At 44.0% G+C, this 20,994-nt stretch overlaps 1 protein-coding gene across 2 annotated transcripts in view; it reads right to left on the bottom strand.

Annotated features, from left to right (window-relative positions):
• The window catches only part of LOC132822876 (protein TMEPAI-like), a 91,587-nt gene extending 74,037 nt beyond the window's left edge, over positions 1-17,550 (bottom strand). For both annotated transcript variants that reach the window (XM_060836258.1, XM_060836259.1), the window contains exon 1: positions 17,125-17,550. In XM_060836258.1, coding sequence (XP_060692241.1) covers positions 17,125-17,227 — 103 coding nt within the window. In that variant the 5' untranslated portion in view covers positions 17,228-17,550. The remainder of the gene's footprint in view (positions 1-17,124) is intronic.
• Between the last annotated feature and the right edge of the window lie 3,444 nt (positions 17,551-20,994).

Genomic DNA, 20,994 nt, shown 5'->3' with positions numbered 1-20,994 from the left:
AGAATGGAAGATGACCTGATAAATAACACGTGTCAATTATTGCCTGCAACTCTATTGCTCCCTCTGGTCTGGGCAGCTCTGTGTTATAGAAATTGAGAGGTTTGGTAGGGAGTTCAGATTCCCAAGCTTTACCATGGGATTGCCTGCAGTGTTACAATTTGGAAAATCCTACAATACATTGCTGCACAGTCCAGTTCATAGAGTCAACATGGATGGAACAGAGTTCAGAAGTGAATCTTCCCATCATTCCCTAGAAACTTCGAAGGTGGGATATGGGGCACGACAAAAATGAAGGTTTAAGGGTTGCTGCTCTCTGGAATTGTGTATTCATCACAAGCAGGAATTAGCAGTCCGATCCCTTTGGAAATCTTTACCTGGCACCTTTCTGAGCCGAGTACAGGAATCCAGGGTTGGACTTCCTTGCCCCTCACCCATGCCCACCCCCTCCCTTCCCCTTCCTAGCTCAGGACAGTTACAGAGGATGAGCTCATGTCCCAGACCCCACAAGTATCCGGAGATTTTTCAGGGCAAGAGCTTCTTCGACAGCAACTGAAATGGGAGTAGTTTTGACTATGTAAATAAGAAAGCAATGTCAGTAACTAGGAGACATCGATGTAAACCAAGTCAGCAAAAGATCCAAAATAGGAGACCTTTCCAAAAAAAAAATGAGCTGTAAAAATCTAGAGCCACCTGAAAGAGTTTGAGGCATGATCATCAGCAGATTGAATTTATACTGGGGAAAGAAGTGTGAAAGGCAGTATGGAAATAGCAAGGGGGTGGAATTGGAAGTAATTCAATAGCTCATTCAAAAGAGCTAGCACAGGCATGATTGGCCTGGTGTTCTTGCTCTGTGTTGACATATTCTATGATTTATGAGTCTCAAGCAGGGCAGCACATTTATCCGCTGAGTCTCAGCTGGCGCTCATATTGGTCTCAGCATTCCTTAAAGATTACAGATCACTTCCAGAAAAAGATTATTTTTTGGAAACCATATGCAACTTTCTTTTGTTGAAAACACCCCGGTTTTCATTGAAAAATGCAAAAGAAAGGGGAAGTTGTCAAAAAATAAAGATATAATTATCACCTCAAATGAAAGAAGGTTATTGTACTGCAGGATGCCAATCTGTCCCAGTTCCCAATGGCACTTCAGAAGTCTTGTCATGCTGCTTTGATAAAGGTTGTTGACTGTATGATAATTGGACCATTAACTCACTGGAACATTTTGTACAGGGAAAAGGTCAGCCTTCAGCCAATTTGGCCCATGATGTAACCTTTTTTCTGTTCGCTTGACCCAATTTCTCCAAAGCAGCCAGTGTCAACAGCACACAAGCAAAAAAAAACTTGGAAATCAAGAACACTCCAGTGCCTCATTATTTTAAATGCTAAAACAATTTGGTGTCCGTGTTCCAGAAGAAAAAAAGACATTCCTACTTGGTAACAGGAGGCCATTCAGCCCCTTAAGTCTATCCTGCCATTCAGTTAGATTATGGTTGCTCTGTATCTTAGTGCTGTTTACCCTGAAATTCCTAATAACGCAACCCCTAAAGAATAGTATTTTATATTTTCTGGTTGATGATTTTTGAAGAGACTTCCAGATTCACACTCCTGGATGTGAAGACAAGCTTCCCAACATCAAGCCCAGAACAAACCTGCTATAACTAAAAGTTCTGCCCCCTTATTTGCTGCTCCACCAATGGAACTAGTCTCTCTTCTATCTCATCTATCAAGTTCTCTAATCGTCTTAATCTTCTCAATTAGATTACCCTTAATCTTCTGCACTCAGAGGAATACACACTCTAGTCGACGCAACATAATTATCACGGTTTCTCTTGCATGTCAAGAGATCTTGCGAGTTAAAGACTCACATACGCATGTTCCGTTTAATGCACGCAAGAAAAACAAGGCCATTCAGTCTGCTTGGCACAGCATCCAACTCAAGTTTCAACAGATCCACTTTTTCCCCTCGGAGCCAACTAATGCTGATATTTATCATTTATTCCTCCACTCATTTATATTTTCCACCCCCCCCCCCCCCCCCAAATTCTTTAATACAATCCTCAAAGTCCTCACGAAGCACAGACAAACCCTTCACCAGAGTCACAAAGCACAACTCAAATAACCTACAGAGCTCTGGTAGTAGTTGAGAGTGTGTTGCTGGAAAAGCACAGCAGGTCAGGCAGCATCCGAGGAGCAGAAGAATCGACGTTTCGGGCCAGAGCCCTTCATCAGGAACTGCACTGCTGGTGCAGAGGCTCCTGATGAAGGGCTCTGGCCTGAAACGTCGATTCTTCTGCTCCTCGGATGCTGCCTGACCTGCCGTGCTTTTCCAGCAACTCTCGACTCTGATCTCCAGCACCTACAGACCTCACTTTCTCCGCGCTGTGGTAGTATTCCTACCGCTGAACCAAGACGCCCAGGTTCAAGTCTCATCCGTTCTAGAGGTACGCTATAACATCTTGGGCTGCACGGTGGCTCAGTGGTTAGCACTGCCGCCTTTCAGCACCAGGGACCTGGGTTCGATTCCAGCCTCTGACAACCGTATGGAGTTTGTACGGGTTTCCTCTGGGTGCTCCAGTTTCATCTCAGTCCAAAGATGTACAGGTTAGGTAAAACGTTCATAGTGCCAACAGACTTGCAGGCTAGGTGGTTTAGCCATGGGAACTGTAAGGTTGTAACCTACAGGGATAGGTAGGCTGCTCTTTGAAGGTCAGTGTGGATTTGATGGGTTGAATGGCTTGCTTCCACACTGTAGGGATTCTCTGATTCCATGAACTGTGTAAACTGACTGAAATTAAAGTGATATTTCCAATGCACTGTTAATCTATAATATCTCGAGGTTTAACTCTTTACAATGCTGGCTTTACATCCCTGCATCTCAATAGCTTTTTATGTAATACTGTCCATTATATCTGTAGTACATTATACCAGCAACCCGTTTGGTTTTAGTTGGGATGGTGTGAATAAAGCTGCTACAATAACGGCAGTGCATGTCTTTTTTTTGGATACAGAAAAAGATGCCAATGAAAATGGGATGGCAATACCTTTTACATCACTAACATCAACTGTCAGCCTACTGCTAGCCAAACTCAGCCAAGAGAGTAGCTGGTCCCATAATCTGTTAATTCAGTTTCAAAGAACCAACCAAGACAATTACTTAGTGCTTCCAGGCAATTAAATATTCTGCAGCTTTTGTTTGACAGGACTTGAAGATGAGGGTCAAATTGCTAAATAGGGTGAAATGCGAATGTTATACTAAGTGACTTCAATGCCCTTGGGCTATAACCTCCTTTCAAGGCTCCACAACCTTTCAAGAACCCTGGTTTCGCTAATGCTGGTCCTCAATTCCACCTTCAGCTGTCTTAGGCCATAAACACTTTGAATTCTCTTGCTAAAAAAGGGAGAGAGATGGGTGTTCAGGAGATGGTTTCAAACCTAAATTTTCTATTACCCACAACTTTCAATCTTAAAGCTTCCGGTTTTATCTATTAGAGTACATTACAAAAGATGTAACAGCAGTAGACTTGGAAGACACAGTGACAAGACTGGATTTACAATGGGGAAGGCATGCTGTTGGAACGTTTTGACAATGTAACTAAGAGAGTGGATATGGCGAAGCCAGTGGATGTGATTTATTTTGGATTTTCAGAAGGCTTTCAATAAAGGCCCCGCATAAGAGATTTGCAAACAACACTAAAATGTTGGAAGGTCACTTACTAAACTAGAACTGGGTGGCAGACAGGAAACAAAGAGAGTGGATCCCAGCTATTCACAATACATATTAATGATTTAGAGACTTTCATATTTCTAAGTTTACAGATGAGACAAAGCTGGATGGGGGGTGGGTGGAATGAGCTGGGAGGAAGATGTAGAGAAGTTCCATGTGACTGGGACAAGTTGAGTAAGTGGGCAAATGCATGGGCGATGCAGTGCAATGTGGATAAATGTAAAGTATCCACTTTGGTAGATAAAACAGGCAGGAAGATTATCTGAATGGTGAAAGATTGGGAAAGGGGCAGGTGCAACAAGGCCTAAGTGTCCTTGTACGCCAGGCATTGGATGTAAGCAGGTGGTGAAGGCAGCAAATGGTATGCTGGCTTTCATGGTGAAGGGATTCAAGCACAGGAACAGGGATGTCTGTATAGGACATTGGTAAGATCACAGCTGGAGTTGTGCGTGCAATATTGGTCTCCTTACCTGAGGAATGATGTTCTGGCTGTGCAGGGAGTGCAAAGAAGGTTTATCAGAATAATTCCTGGGACAGCGAGAGTGACCTATAAAGGGAAACTGGATCGGACAGGACTAAATTCACAGGAGTTTAGATGAATGGGGCAGGTGGGGATGATCTCACAGAATTCGATACATTTCTAACAGGGTTAATGCATGAAAGATATTCTTGATGACTGGGGAGTCCAGAACAAAGGGTCACAGTCTAAGGATAGCAGGGAAGCATTTTTAGGAGGAGGAATTCTGCCATCCAGAGAGTGATGGAATTTTCTGCCACAGAAAATTTGCCAAGGACAAAGCGTAACATCTTTCTTTAGATGTACAGCATGGAAACAGACCTTCAGTCCAACCCGTCCATGCAGACCAGATATCCCAACCCAATCTAGTCCTACCTGCCAGCACCCAGCCCATATCCCTCCAAACCCTTCCTATTCATATACCCATCCAAATGCCTCTTAAATGTTGCAATTGTACCAGCCTCCACCACTTCCTCTGGCAGCTCATTCCATACACGCACCACCCCTCTGTGTGAAAAAGTTGACCCTTAGCTCCCTTTTACATTTTTCCCCTCTCACCCTAAACCTATACCCTCTACTTCTGGATTCCTCCACCCCAGGGAAAAGACCTTGTCTATTTACCCTATCCAAGCCCCTCATGATTTTATAAGAAATTGAAGGATATGTGGAGAAAGTGGGAACGGGGTCTGAGTTGGATGAGTTGAATAGTAGAACGGGCTCGAAGGGCTGAATGGCCTCCTACTGGCCCTAGTTTCCATACTTCTACAACTTGTGTCAATTTTTGTCCAATTACTGTGAAGAGCTTTCTAATATTTTACCTCACGTAAAGGCACCGAACACATGGAGGGTGTTATTGGGCAAGAAGGGCTAAAAACAAAATGCCAGTCAGTTAGGGTTCCCTCTACAGGTTAGTATCCAGTGACTCAGCCACAATAAACAAGCTAACGCAACATTTATATAGTGCTTACCATACAATTAAACATTTGTGGCTCTCATTGAATAGGTGGTGGTGGGGAGTGAAATTGCCAAGCAATGAAACACTTTTAGCATCATGACTTTGAGATCACATACAGCAACCAGATATCCTTGAACAGTACAGTACAGTATTACCACATTCTGCCACCCCCAAGGGTTCTCTCAATAGCTGAGCTCTGTGCAATCCTAGAAGAACCTGCACTGATGAGATACCAGTTACCAAACTCCCTTCATCCATAGAGAGGCAGTCGAATGTCTGCCTTTACATTTCATCTCCAGATGCTAGGTGTAGGAGGGTGCGGAGTAACACCCATTCCTCTCAACTCTTAAAAGGCACTGGCGGAGGGAAGGAAGTAACAGCCAATCCACCCACTCTCCAACAACAGGTCTGACGTTTTACACAAAGCTTAATCATAAACTCATGTGAACTGCTTCATCCTGCCAAAAGCAGCTCGGGAAGAATGGAAACCAGAGCTACTTTTTTCACAACTCTGAAACAATTCCAAAGGGTCATAACTTCCTGAGGAACAAGGCTAGCATTGCCTGCTAGTTTCAGCAAGGGTGAATATGGGATATTTGGGGGGTGGGCAGTTGGGGGGATCTGTAGCTGCAATGTATACAAGGAATTTATTGCTATTTGTCTCGCAACTTTGCTGTATACAGACCACCAGGAACACCCTGTGCACCTTTCAGTGTGGAATAACAGGGTCTGCGGGACAAATGAAGCATAGCGCCTATTTTAAGGGCTGTTCCATAAATGGTCCCTGGGCTCTCTGGACTGGCTGCAGAGAACCAAAACAGCTGCAAGAACATTTTAGGATTGTTCATCCATCAAAAGAGCACTTAAAAAACTGCCAAACACTGGCAACAGTCACCAGAAGCATCCTATTGGAAGTCCTGCAGTTTAAACAAACACAGTTTCCCATCCACTCCCATATGCATTTTAAAAAACGTCTGAACCAAATCTGACCGGGTTTGGAGCTATTTCAATATAGTTTGGGAATTTATTCAATTAATGCAGTAGCCAGCAAACGGTAAGTACATAGACCTGCTTTTATGCAGCATCTTTAAGAAAATGTAAATCTTATTCCTCTAGGACAAGTAACAAGTAAATGTACCAGATACTTTCTGAAAACTCCCCGGAAATCAGCATTCGGTCTGGTCTTCCTTTCACGCTCACTGAAAGGCGTTTTCTTTTCTGCCTTGTGTTAGTCTGTGATCATCTCAAAATTTGTACCAAAGCCCAGTTCTAGTGTTAACAGGCTAGTCAACCACGAAGGACGTCACACCTGAGAGCAAATTTGACCACAGACATGTATTTCTGGAAGAGGTCGGGTCAGGAATTCCGAACGCGCTCCTCCCTCCTGTCCATTTAGTTCAAGACTATGGGAGCCAACTATAACATCTCTTGCTGCTGGCTCGGGAACAAACCAGAAATGTTCTGCTCTGTATGACACCATACCACACCAGTCCATTTCCTTTAATTGCTTAATCTCTACAACAGGAAGAACCAGCCTAGATTTAAATAACGGGCTTCGTGTTCAAAAACACATTGCCACCAAGTGAAATTGCTTTGAAGTGCAGTTGCCCTTGCAATATGAGAGACATGGCAGCTAATCTGTGCACAGCAAGATCCCACAAACCAGCAGCTGGACTCTATCATAAAATCTAGGAGTATGGAGTGCTGCCAGGGTGCTGCCTTTTAGATTTAATGGAGACTGGAAGTGTGACCTGTGTCCCAGGAGGGCATGAAAAATTGCAGAGTACTAATTTAAGTACAACAGGGGAATGTGTCTTAGGCAATAATTATTCTTTCAGGATCACGAAACAGTTTATTTACCACTTGTTGGACCCTGTCTGATGTAAATGATCAACTCTATTTCCCTGCATTACAATAGTTTGCACACTACAGAAACTCATTAGCTACCAAACATTCTGGGACGTGCTGAGGTGATGGGCACTATATTAATGCAAGTTTTGTTTTAAAAAATCTTGTCTGTCCATATTGGGTGGGGTGGGGTGGGGCATGTTGCCAGTGTATGAATCGCAGTTTGATCATGCTGGATACTATGAGAAAGGTAAAAATCAATTTATAAACTCAAAATCTAGTCAGTCAATCTTCATCAAGGGTAGTTATCCAAAGAATTATAGATCTCCCATTGACAAAAAAAACAAATTTATCAAACAAAAAAAAATAAAAATGAGACAGAATATGTGCCTAAATTTGCAAACTAATACTCTCCATTTCTCAATTTCCCCAGAGGAAACAATTTGTCAGTATTGAGCCAACCAGAGGAATTGGGTCTTTCATTTGACTGGTTGTTTCAAATGTGGCTCAGAACACAGGCAGCAGGGTGGGTTCAACCCCTGGATTGACCGCGGTGCTTCAGACAGCAATTACCTCTTACCTTTCCCAATGCTTGTGGAGTGGTTACCTTCAAGCTGTACATAATCTATTCCATCTCTCTGTCTCTCTCTACTAATGAGAGCGATGCCTTTGGTCCTTTGGACCACCAGCCTGTTCGGACTGTGGCTCCTTACATCTAGCCAACCAAATCCTATTAGCATTGTAAGCACCACAATCCGATCACTCCACACACTTCTACTCTCAAGGGAATGCAAATCGCATTTCAGCGACTGGTCTTCATAAACTTAACCCTATAGGCTCTGGTATCATACCGTTTGAGAGCTCCACCTTAAATATTCTGGAGATCTCCGCACCACTCCTCATAATGCAAATAAGCGGCGATGAGCCCAACGGACGGTGAGTCTGATTACCTCATCCCAAAGCATAAAGGATCAAGAGGTGGAAACAATTGCATTTATTGTGAATGGAATTTTCTCCAGCCTATCTACACTGTGTCATGTTGGGTTGGTTTATTAAAACAGCCAATGTGGAGTACAGTATTTGTGCTGGTAGGGAAGATTTGGACAGAGATACCAACTGTTCTGCTGGACCATTCAGAGGTGGTGTCAATGACAGCACCTTCTCAAACAATGCAATGCAAGTTTACAACTCACTGTCCCAAGTCACCATAGTTGATCTGAAAATGGAAATTTAAAAAAAAGGTGTTTCTTTCATGGACAAGGGTACAGAAATGACAAAAATAAGTTGCGAAATGGAGTCTAAGACACAGATCAGCAGTCAGGCAAATGAATGGCAGAACAGGCTTCAGAGGTTGAAAATGAGAAAGTCTTGGGAGGAGGCCAAAGTAAGAGACAAAAACAAGACCTAGTGATAGAGACAGGCTACATAGTAGAGTGTCAGTATATGGGCAAGGGAAAGGATGGGGGAGGGAGAAGAAAAAAAAGATTGATTAAAGCGAGAACAATTGAATATGACTCTATGAATACTTCTTACTTCAGCTGCTCTTTTCTAATGTTCATGAACAGTAGAGATTATTTGCTGAAATTGCCAATCCCTACTTCATTCTTTCGACATTACAATTTACACTGTTTTAAACTTCCAGATGAGACAGCTGGCCAATCTCACTCAGACAGACTATACAGCTTGCTTAAAGCCCAGACTGTGTGCAACACACACACACAGACACAGAGTTAGCACGAGAACGAGGGCGAGTGCACGGGAAACTGCCATACAAAAGTGATCAGCTGATGCATGAAGGATCTGCACAAGGAAGAAACCAGCTGTCTCCTCACATTGTGCTGCCACTTCCAGACAGCGTAATTATGGCACAACAGCCCATCTAGCACAGACAGAATCATTCCTGATAACAGCTCCAGGGTATGTGGGCAGAGAAGATAGACGGGGAAAATGTTTTTTCAAAAAAAAAAGAATCACACTTAACACAAAGACAAAACTACCATGTATTTGGTGCCTTTAAAATTTAATAACATATTGTAAGAAGGTCATCTTTTCTTTTCTCATCTGGTGAACACAGGACTAGATTTTCTGAGAACGGGTCACTAGCCTATTGCTGATCGCTGTGGCCACTCCATGTCCAACAGGGCTGAGCAGGAAACTTTGCTGCTCTTACCATCTGCAAGACATGCTGGAAGGAATTACACACTCATTAGCCAGGTGCACTGTTCTTGACCATCAAGCCCTGGACTGGGTCTTGAACAAGAGCTTCTGGCTCAGAGGCAGGGGCACTGCCCACTGTGCCAAAGGACAAAAGAGACCTCCAGCAATGTGACCAGCACCAGGCCACACAGGGAGCACAGCAGAAGGTTGCTTTAAGTAGGTTTTAAGGAGCATGCTGAAGGAGAAAGAAAGAGCTCCAAAAGCTGGAGAGATTTAGAAAGGCAATTCCAAGTCTTAGAATCCCAATGGCCACCTGTGGTAGAGTGATGGAAGTGGGGTATACTCAAGAGGACGGAACTGAAGACGTGTAGAGATCTTCGACCGGCCTGTAGGGCAGAAGGAAATTCTCAGAACAGGGAGGGGCATTGTTACAGTGCAAAATACCTCAGGAAGTTTTCTGGAGGATGTACTGGAGGGCAATTGAAAGGAGGTAAAGAGAGAGGGTAGCCATGACAAACAAACAGGAGGAAATGCCCACACTTCCGCATGGTTTCACCCATGATCTGCAGTCACAGTTCTGTACCCATCACTAACGTTACACGGCTCAAGTTGCACTGTCCTGGGTACAGCATTCCGAAAACCGCCAGTAAACTGCTGTTGCATTTCTTCCCATGGTCCGATGGGCACAGAACAAAAACATTGACACCATCCCTCACCCCACCATCTCGACACCCAGCTAATAATACTGCAACGTGTGTCATCCAATTAAATTCGCTGACTACAGCGATACTGTTCTCATCCGATGCACCAATTTTAGTTACAGATATATTCCAATCAATCCGTTCACAGGCTCGGAGACACCTTTTGAGTAACTGAGACTTGAACCCTGGCCACCTGGCTCAGAAAAGTAGGGACACTGCCACTATGTCCAAAGACCACACCAGATACTTTTTATCAATCTGTTCAGAGGTGTTACTGCAGACATTTGGAACAGGTCAGACACAAACGTCTAGTAAATGTAGCTCAAATGTATATATTTACTTAAACATCGGCCACCATTCAGTAACCAAGGATGGAAAAGTTACTCAATGTATTAAAACAGCTGTACACACTGGCTTCCATCTCACTGTCATACAGAGGTTTGACGTCCACATGCACACAGTGTGAATGACTTCTGAGATCGCATGTCTAAAAACAGTACCCATTCCTCATCTTTTAATCGACTCAACCAGAAATCCAATTAGTCACAGATTCACAGTTTGCCTCAGTAAGTCTAATGTATTGGGTGCTGCGGCTGTAAAAACAAGTTAAAGCACTGGCCACTGAACACAAAGTTGGCGGTTGCCTATTAACTAAGCGGGTTTTATCACAAACCTGTATAGCTGCAAACAGCACCAGGCGTGATGTACACAATATCAGACACAGCAAATCAATGTAATCCCTCTTTCAACCTCTACACTATGGCCGTTCAGACAATGAAGTGCTGTGTGGTTCAGACAGGTCAACTTCGTTATAGAGCCCAAGCAGCACACAATCCCTCCAGACTTGTCAGCTTTCTTTAAACAAAACTTCAGCCTTCAATTAAGGCAAGGGAATTAAAAAGTTGCAAGTGTCGTCCGCCAAACCACCACAATACAATGATTTTCAGCGAGAGGGGATGGGAAGAAAAGAGGTGAAGGGAGGAGATGCGTGAAGGAATGAGGAAAGTGGGGGAGGGGTGGCATGGGGGAGTGGAGAGAAAGAGAGAGAGAGAGAAAGAAAGAAAGTGGAAGAGGTGCGTGGTCTATCAGACAGATCAAAGAATGAACATTTGAAAGTCAAGGTGCTGTTGGACCAGCAACCAATGCAGGTCAGGGTGCACAGGGGTGAAAAGGTGAATTGCACTTGACACAAATCAGCGTTTACACAGACTGATAATTGATTAAAAGTACTTCAGTTTACATCAGAGAACGTCAGTATTTCATCCCAATGTTACACAGGTACTTTTCCCAAACACAAGCAATATTGGAAAATGCTGAATCCAAAAAGTGTACTCCTGGCAGCTTCTTTGCCTGAGAAGATGCTGTCCAGACAGCTCAAGACCCCAGCTTTCCTTAAATTCCACTAACAAAGGCCTAAAGTTTGCCGTTTAATAGCACTTGTATAGATTCACCATCCCACTATTAGTCACTTAGGATAGCCAGCACACAGGTTTTTCACTTAGGTAAACTCAATACTTAGTGGGTCAGTCTACATAGAACAAGAGGATAATAGAAAGTAGTGTAAAAGAAATTTTTCCATAATCATGACACTATGTGGGTGGATTTTCTCTGCATTCAGCTGGTTCTTATATAAGATGGTAGTTCCATGCCCATGCGATCCTGCACTATAAGAAAATCATCTAACAGCAGGACCATTTAATCTCATGAGGCTGGAATTGCATTATAACCAATACATGTAACAAAAGTTCACATTCCACAAATAATGGTCTAAATTCTTCAATCACATTAAAGCCCATTCATGTTGAAGGAACATACGTTATAACAAAACTGACTACAATATCTAACCTATAACATCATCTTCCCTGCAGATACAATGCACCTAGCAGAACTTGTAGTTAAATAAGCAGCCACCATACCCACAGTACTCCATAGGTGGCAAGATGCTTTTGAAGCATAGTAAGAGACAAATGACAGTTGGTGGAAAGCAAGGTCCAAATAAATAATATAAATCAAATGAATTGCCAGATCATCTCACGCAAAGGTATTGATTAAGTGGTAAATGCCAGCAAAGACACTGGATAAACCCATGCATGCGCACATCGTGTGAGAGAGAAGACTGCACCGTCAACTTCCAGTGGTGCTTGGGCACATAATCGATACTGACATTTCAGTGCAACACTGAGGGAGCACTGTACTGTCAGAGGTGCCATCTTTCAGATGTGAAGTTAAACCCTGACCTTATCTGCTTGCTACAACAGATTGCAGGGGCCATTCAAAAGGAACTCCTTAAAGGCCATTCAGCTCATTGTTGTTTGTGGGATCTTGCTATGTGAAAAATGGCTGCCACATTAATCCAAAGAACAGTTATCAGTATTTTTATACTTTTTTTTCTCTGCTTCAATACAAGGGTCAGTGTGACACAGACTGTCATTTGGAGAAGCTTAATCTTTGATGTGAAGGTAGTTCAATGTCATTGCTCCCTCTGCGCATGATGTGTACATTGGCACAATGGGAGTCCAAGAGATGCACACAGCAGTCATAGTGTCTGAACAGTGTAGGTGATTGGCAAAGAAGGCCAGCTCTCCAAACACTGGTGGGAAGCAGAATGAGTTCTTCTGGTCACACCTTGCAGGGGACTCAAATTGACCCTCTACCTCCACAGTTCCCTCTGCTCCTGCCACCCAACGCATCTCCTCTACCTCATCCTTCAATCTATTCCAGTCACCCTATTGTCTCCCCTACTCCCATCTTCACCGCTCTCCTGCCGCCTCCTCCCATATTTCCCCATCCCTTCCAACGTTCACCACTCCCCCCCCCAACTCCCCCACTCCCCCACCCCCGCCAACCTTATTCACTCAAAGTTGTATGGGATGTCAACATGAGTGCACAAGAAGAAACTGGTTAAAAATAGGTTCAAAACCAGAGAGAACAGCTTGAAGATAATAGGGAAACATGCAAGAGGAAAGATATTATTTATTTTCAAAATATGCAGCAAATAACAATCTGGAATGCACTGCTGGAAAGCCAGGTGGATGCAGATCCAATAGTCATTTCCAAAAAGGGAATCTGCTGTATTTTTTGACAACTAAAAATGTACTGTGCATTTAGCGGAGGGGAGCAGGAATAATTGGATAGCTGAGTCAAACAGCCGGCTTTCTTGGTACGATACAATTCAATTATTGCACCAGATACTAAAATAAGTCTCTCAGTCAAGCTGCCAAAACAGACATTGCAACACTAATTCTTAACCAGACAGTAGGTAACTTGAGCCAGCAACCTTAACCATTACCCCATTGAATAAGTTGAGATAAAACTCACCAAACTAAAATAAATTCCCAAGATCAGCATTAAAGTGTTCTTTTTTTAAGAAAGGCCAGGAAATCGGTGGCATAATGCTCACAGCTTTGGTCTAGTAATTCAGAGGCCTGTGCTACGGGGACAAGTAGTTGGTGGAATTTAAATTTAGTTAACAAAATGTGGAAGTGAAAGTCAGATTCCACATGACTGACACTATTGTCAGTTGTGGTAAAAATCCCTATCGTCAGGTTCACTAATATCCTGTAGAGAAGGAAATCTGCCATTCTTATCTGATCTATTTCACAGGAGAGTCCAGACCCACAGTTAAATAGATGGCTGTTATGTGTCCTCTGAAGCAGCTTACCTAACCAGTTCAAGGGCAATTAGAGACAGACAATAAATGGCTGTGCCGGTAGTGCTGATGAAATAATAAACAAAATGAGTGGAGATTCAATTGATTCCCATATCGGCAGACACGTGTGGAGATGGCGTGATGATAGGGTAAAAGATGTTGCTTAAAAAACAGCAATCCTGCTCCTACTGGTCACCTTGTTAAGAGAAGCATGTGTGGATTCCAAGTTCAGACAGGGTTAATCTTCAGTGCTGTAGGTGCTGCAGTCAAACTAACTACGAGAACAATCACTTGTCCATCACCAGAAATGCGGAACAACCAAGGGGGCGAGGTACTGGTATCCCACTGCCTACTGTACACTAACAAAAGAAAAATCACTCAGAAGCTGAAGGGGGTAGAAAAACTGGAGAAACAGAAACCAGTGATGCTTTCATTTCCAAACAGAAACTTGACCCAACGGGACCCAACAGGACTCGGGTTCCACACCACTGGTCTCTGCCAAATTCTGGTTTGGATTAGCTTTGCTGCTGGGAACATGACAGCCTGCTACTGACTGGCAGAGGGGGCTGTCTGCCAAATCTCTTCAATCGCTGAGGATACAGAATGCTGATCCAAGCCACATCAACAGGCAACCCCCCACCCCCTTACAGCAGGCATTCATTGCCACATTACCACTTTGGACAGTAATGAACTGCCCTGATGTGTCTTGGCTTCCATGGTTCACTGCAGAGTTTAATTCTAACGGAGTCAGATGAAACAGGAGTGCTAGTCAACTTAAACAGCTCTCACTCGTCTCAATGATGCCCTTAAAATAGAGCATGACAGAAGGGCAATCAAGGCTTTTACCAGCAGATTTGGTCCAGGTGGATTTGTTATGATCTTAAAATAAATTTGATGGTTTGGCAAGTCATATGATTTATTTTTCATAATTGCTTGTGCAGACAACGGTCTTTGCAAAAGCAACTAATTACTGTTTTGCTGATTAATGATACAAGCATTAGGAACAAAAATCAAAATGTAAAAACGCAAAACAGAATAAACATAATAGGAAAGAAAGCATGATCCTATCTCATAGGCAAGATACCCCAAACCTGAGAAGACTGCTCAATCCTAAAGGAATGCTTTAATAAAAGGGATATTATTTGTTACACATACGCACCTGGATGTGCTTTCAAAGGATCATAGATTAACCAGATTTGGAAAAGTCACCAGAATCTGAAAAAGTTTTCAGGATTCACACTGCCATAGTTAGTCAGAATGTTGATTAGAACAATCGGCAACTGAAGGTGTATTTGACCACAGAACAATGTGAAAGCGAATGTAATATTTCCACCCCAAGGTTAAATTACAGACACCAATGGACAGATCCTGGCGAGAGTCAGGGGAGTCACACGTACCCAGTTTGCAACACAGATGTCAAATTTGATAAAACAGACAAAACCTGTTAGACTGACACAGCAGGTGAGAGTAGTCCTGCACCCAAACATTAACACCACTTCATAAAATCAGCAAATAGGGCTGTCTGGAGAGCACACATCAGTTCATCTGCTACAACCTGGGCTTTACATTTTTTCTAAATATAGAGCACAAAGATGTATGGTAATAGATCATAACTAATGGACAATTGAAATGAAAAAGTAGTAAAATCCACAGACACAGGGCCACATTGCACACTGGGTAACAGATGCTTGAAAATGATCAACAATAATTTAAAAAGCTCATGTTAGCCCATGTCAAAAACGGTATCTGAAAGGCATATTTTAAAACGGGGAGAAAAATGCACATGATATCTTAATCCGCAACTCTCTGAGGAACATCTGAAGGCTGACAGGTGGATCCCGATTTGAAAAGTCGTGGCAGATGGAAAAAATGATGTGCATGAGCCCGGATCCATACATTGTGACAGTGACTGTTAAAGAGAACTGGGTATTGCCGACCCTGCCAAAAAGCTATTTCAAGCAAAGTCCTTAAACTAGGTTCTGCTGTGCCCCAACACCCGGCAACCTTGTCCTGTGCCCCTGACATCACACAAAAGGTGAACTGCAATTGTTTAAAACCACCGCAGCTAATCCACACAGACCAGCAGTAATTGGTTGAATGACTGGGACCTAAAAAAATTTAGGACCCACCTCTGCAAGATTAGGTGCATCATCATTCCCAAGAAACAGTACTCCATAGCATCAGATGGGGGTGAGGAATGTACACACTCAGTAAGCTCCACTTCAATCCAAATAAGCAAAAAAAAATTTAAAAGTTACAGTCAGAAATCTTAAGTGAACCTTTCGATTTTAGATCACTAGCGTTCAATAACTAATATGCTGATGCTGAAGAAAAACATTAAAAGCATCCCAAAGAAAACAGACTGACATCTGAAGTCTCAAGTTGAGTGATTTTAATTATTCCAAGATTGAAACAGTTTCTAGGAAGGACAACTGCCTATTCTAACCAATAGTAAAATCCATTATTATCTTGATCAGAGTGCAACTCGATTTTACCCAAGTTATTAAAAATAACAAAAAGTGTATTTCAGAGGGCTTTGGGGCCTCCCAAGTTACCCTTCAGTGAGGCCAGCTCTTAGACGAAAGACTCCTTTCATCAAACGTTAAAAAGGCAGAGAGGAAGAAGGGCTGAGCTGTTTTGTTTAAATTAGGTCCCCTTTGCTCTCTCTTTCTTCACTGAATTGTAAGAAATTGTACAGCTTGCTGACAGAATGCTTGAAAAACACCGCATGAAAGGATATCTAATGATACAGTAGGTCTGACTCTAATCGAGTGTAGAAAACACAAAAGCCAAATATTCACACAAATCAAATGACGGACGGAGAAAGAAACGAAACGAGCGGGGAATGGGGTGGGGGGAGACTGGGCGAGATTCATGCGAAACTGAGCGACAATCCTGACTATGAGTCAGTCCAGCGCTAAGCTGCTGATTGACTCAGACGACTCTACACGAAACAAAACTCCAAATATTTGTTTTTGAAAAGAAATAAGCCGAAAAAGAGGGTGAAAGCTTTTCTGGAAAAGAAACGGGCGCTCTTTTTGGTGGGGGTGGGGGGAGGAAAGGAAGAAATGAGACTTTTTTTTAAAAAAAGGAAGTCAGGGTCTTGGCTGTTTTTTTCTCTCTCTGTGGCCTCGAACTTGGCCAAGAGGCGGGGGTGGCGACAACAGAAGACAGATTCCAAGATCCGTCCTCATCGAAACAAAAAAAAGTGAGGGAAACAGCAGAGACGCACAAATAAAGTCAAACAACTAAAAGCAGAAAAGACAACTTAATTTTTCCTCCTTGTTTTAAAAAAAAAGAGGACACGCACACACACCACAAACTCTGACAGGAACGAAAACTCCAGGCAGTCTGAGAGCTCAAGGGACGCCGTCTTAATTAACAACACAGCCAGACAGACATTCCCCCCCCCCCCCCCCCATCATCCCCATCTCTTAAAGGGGGGTGGGGGAGAGAGAGAATCACTTTAGTGCAAAAGCTAACATCCACTAGCATTATTTTTAAAACCACCAGCAACATTACGAACATCGAAGGGAACAATATTTTAATTAAAAGAATGTTTCGTCTACTTACTGATCTCCATACTGTGGAACAAAGAGCGTTTGCAGTTGCATGTGCAGGAGACATTGGGCTGATTCGTTGCGGCTGTGCTGTTCAGACCCATCAAGTTGTACATTTAATATTTGAAGAGGGGAGGGGAAATAAGTTAGAAAAAAAAATTGGAAAAAGGGGTTCAATAAATGCAGCCAGGCGCCCCCCGGGGTTGGGAGAGGAGCCTTCGCTGACTTGAGTGATGTTGGCTGGCCCCTGGGTGAGGGCAGGGAACTGGGTGTCTGTCTCTCAGTTGTGAGAAACCATAATCAGGGGAGTGAGGGGGTTGCTAGTCCGGCCGGTCCCCGTGGTTCTCTCTCTCTCTCTCACACACACACAGACAGACAGACACTGCTCTGCCGGCTCCGGAATCACCAAGTGCTACTTTGTGTCTGCTTCACACTCGATACACTCACACAATCAAGTAGCGCAGCCCCCTGACGCCGCAACCAAACCTCCGTCACTGTCAATCATCCAGCCTTAGCCGCGCCCCCAGACGCCTGATCGACCGGCCCCCGCACCAATCGCCTCCAGGCATTTGCAGTCCACGCCCCACTGGCCCCGCTCGACCAATGGGTACCCCGGCGGCGTGGCGTGGGGCGGGACGCCTGGTGTGCGGGTGCTCCTCCATGACGTCACCGAAGCAGACGGGAGGCCCGCTTCTCCCTGGCCGGTCCGCCTTCTGTGATTGACGGGTGGGGGGGAAAAAAGGGGGACACCAGCCAATCGGCACATCGCTGCGCCGCCCTGAGGGCACCTCCTTCTGCCATTGGATGCGCCCTGGTGGAATCGAACCAATTGCGTGTCGGTCTGTAGGCGGGGCTAGTGACAATGACATCAGTTGCAGGGCGATTGGCGGGGCTGTAAGGGATACACAATCCATTATTGACGTAAGCACTGTCCAGTAGAAACACAGTGTGGGTTAACCCACATTGCCATTGGCTAGTAGGGTAGGAATGGGCGGGCACAGCGTGGAACGCGCACGTGGGTCAGGCAAGGCTCTGTTTGTCTGAAGTGATGATGTGGAGGAGCCGGTGTTGGAATGGGATGGACAAAGTTAAAAAGCACACCACACCAGGTTAAAAGTCCAGCAGGTTTATTTGGAAGCACTAGCTTTCTGAGCGTTGCTCCTTCATGAAAACTATCTGAATAAAGAGCAGCGCTCCGAAAGCTTGTGCTTCCAAATGAGCCTGTTGGACTTTAACCTGGCGTTGTGTGATGTTGGAAGTGAGAGCAGGAAATGGGAGGAGGAAGGAAAGGAGACCTTGTAAAGTCTCTGAAACTGTATTTCATGCTCAAAAAAAGAGTCACAAACACTTTGCATTTTGCACCCCTTTGACTAATCAATCAAGGAAAGGAGGCAGTGATAAAAGCAGTTGAAAATAATCAATGCAAAGTCAGATACTGTGGATGTGGAATACCTGACATCATAAAATTGCCCAAAATACTGGAAATACTCAGCAGCTCCGGCAGCCTCTGAGCAGGGATTCAGCTCTATTCTGACTGTCGATGTTCCCGCTTAATTTCCCCAGCGTTTTCTATTCTGTATTTCACATAAAATTAACCGGACTCAATACACTGTTGAAGACGCAGTCATTTTACAAGGAATCGAAGTCTTGCTAAAGCCTGAACTGTTTGCCAATGCAAACGGACGTCACAACAATTGCCACCTTTGTGCCTTGGTGAAACGAACCATTTGTTTTTATTTAAAAAAAGAGAAAGCATTTAAGTTTCTAAAGTTGTCAAGAGAGAGTGAGATTTTCAAACAGCTTAAGCTTGTCAATAGAGGGGCTAACACTGCTGAGAATTCAATACCGATTTGCAAGGCTGGGGGTGGGGAGGGGAATCAACGCAAAGGGAAACAGGATGCAGTAACCTTGATTACATTTCTTTCCCCTTGCCCTTAGTATACACACATCCCTCATTCCTTGCGAGGAATCCAAACAAAAAAAAGGGAGACTGTAATTGGGGGAAGGGGTGTCTGTGTATGCAGACAGACTTTACAAGGTAATCTGCTCTTGTAAAGCCTAACCTCACTTTGACCCGAACTGATACAACCCTCTCTCTCCCCGGCCCCGTCTGAAATCGCCCACTTCTTTCATAAACGCGATGCTGCTGAGGTGTAATATACGAATGTTTTCGCGGCAAGTGTGAAGATTAATGCAAGAGGCGAAAACGGTATGCAAATAGGAAAGCACCGCGAAGTTTCCAACCTGCACCCCACCCCCCCCTCACACACACATACACACATCAAGAGTCTTATTATCCTCAAGCTGCATACAAATCCCATTATGTAAACGCGATTTTTCGGGCGTTAGATCCTCTCAGAGCTCCGAGGGAAAGCGTGATGCGAGTGATTTGGAATTGCTGCTAAATGGGTTTACCCTCCCCTCTCTTTATAGGAGGTTTTCCCCAGGAGGGGAGGTTGTGGGAGGAAGGGGAGAGATGAGTTGCAGCGTTTTTTTTTGCTCTGTTCTTTGTGCCTGGCTGGTCACGGTTTGTCCAGGAGAAGGGCTGTCCGCCAACCAGCTGAAGGAAGCCTATGGCTTTTCTCAGCGATTGTTGTCTGCATTTGCACTTGGACTTAATGCCGTGTGTGTGTCTGCAACTGGGAGTGGATTAGTAAACAGCACACAAAACAGACAGACGCCAGTCCGCCCTTTCCACGAACCCACATCTCCTAAAAATGAACCGAAAAGCGGCGTGGGTTCAGGCCAGTTTCTTCGACACCTGATCTGTGCCAGACAGACACATTTGTCAGGTTTTTGGTGCAAGTGTCCATGTATTTTTATGATTCGCCTCTACCAACACCTCTTCACAGTCCAGACTCGAGAGTTCCCTGGAAATACACGATGAGAAAACTAGTCTTTTCCGAAAGATGTGCAAAGGCGGCGGGGGTAGAACTTTCCCGTGACACAACGAGTGGTCATGACCTGGATTCCTCGCCGAGGAGACTGGTGGAAGCAGAGAAGGTTGATTTCTGGAGGAAATCGAATTGGGCAACTTGAAGGAGGTTACAGGGATAGGACGGGGAAATGAGACGGAGAGGAAGTTAGCATGGACTGAATGGTTCTGTTCTGTGCCGCGACGATTGTATATAACAACGGGAGACTCTCGTTTTTACCGCCATCTTCAATCCCATTAGTAAAACCTGAATTCACTGACACCGTCAAATGTTTGCTCCCACTTGTTCACTTCTGACAGGCTTGTTTGGTTACTCTCTTGTCCTTAGAATCATTACATTGAGACTGTAGTCAATTGTAGAAACAACTGCCTCATCTGTCACCCAGTCGTATTTCCAATGGTTTTACAATATCTAGTTATTGAAACACTCACCTGAGGAACAGTTCTTGTCACCATTTTGAAAACCTCTATTAATTTACCTCTAAATCGTCTCTCTTCCAAAGCATTCTAAATTTGTTGAGCTCTCCCATCATCGTGTTCCTCATCCCTTCATCTTTCAACTTGTTTGTGCTTATAAAAACCATTCCACTGGAGAAGAATTTCTTTCTAAATTGGTCCTCTCAAAGTGTATCACTTCACACTTCTCCACATTGAGGACCATCGGCCATATCTCGGTCCACCGCATAGAATCATTGAATAGATACTGCACATGCCATTCAGCTCAATGAATTCTTGTCAGCTCTCTGCAGGAGCAATTTAGTACTCCTGGGACATGGGTGTTGCTGGCTGGTCCAGCATTTATTGCCCACCCCTATTTACCCTTCAGAAGGTGTTGGTGAGCTGCCTTCTTGAACTACTAAAGTCCATGTGTTGTAGGTAGAGTCAAAAAGTGTGGCACTGGAAGAACACAACAGATCAGGCAGCATCCAAGGAGCAGGAGAGTCGACA

The sequence above is a fragment of the Hemiscyllium ocellatum genome, chromosome 15, assembly GCF_020745735.1.
Source record: "Hemiscyllium ocellatum isolate sHemOce1 chromosome 15, sHemOce1.pat.X.cur, whole genome shotgun sequence".
Classification (NCBI taxonomy): domain Eukaryota; kingdom Metazoa; phylum Chordata; class Chondrichthyes; order Orectolobiformes; family Hemiscylliidae; genus Hemiscyllium; species Hemiscyllium ocellatum.
Note: the sequence above shows the minus strand (reverse complement) of the source record. Positions and strands in the feature narration are given on the sequence as shown.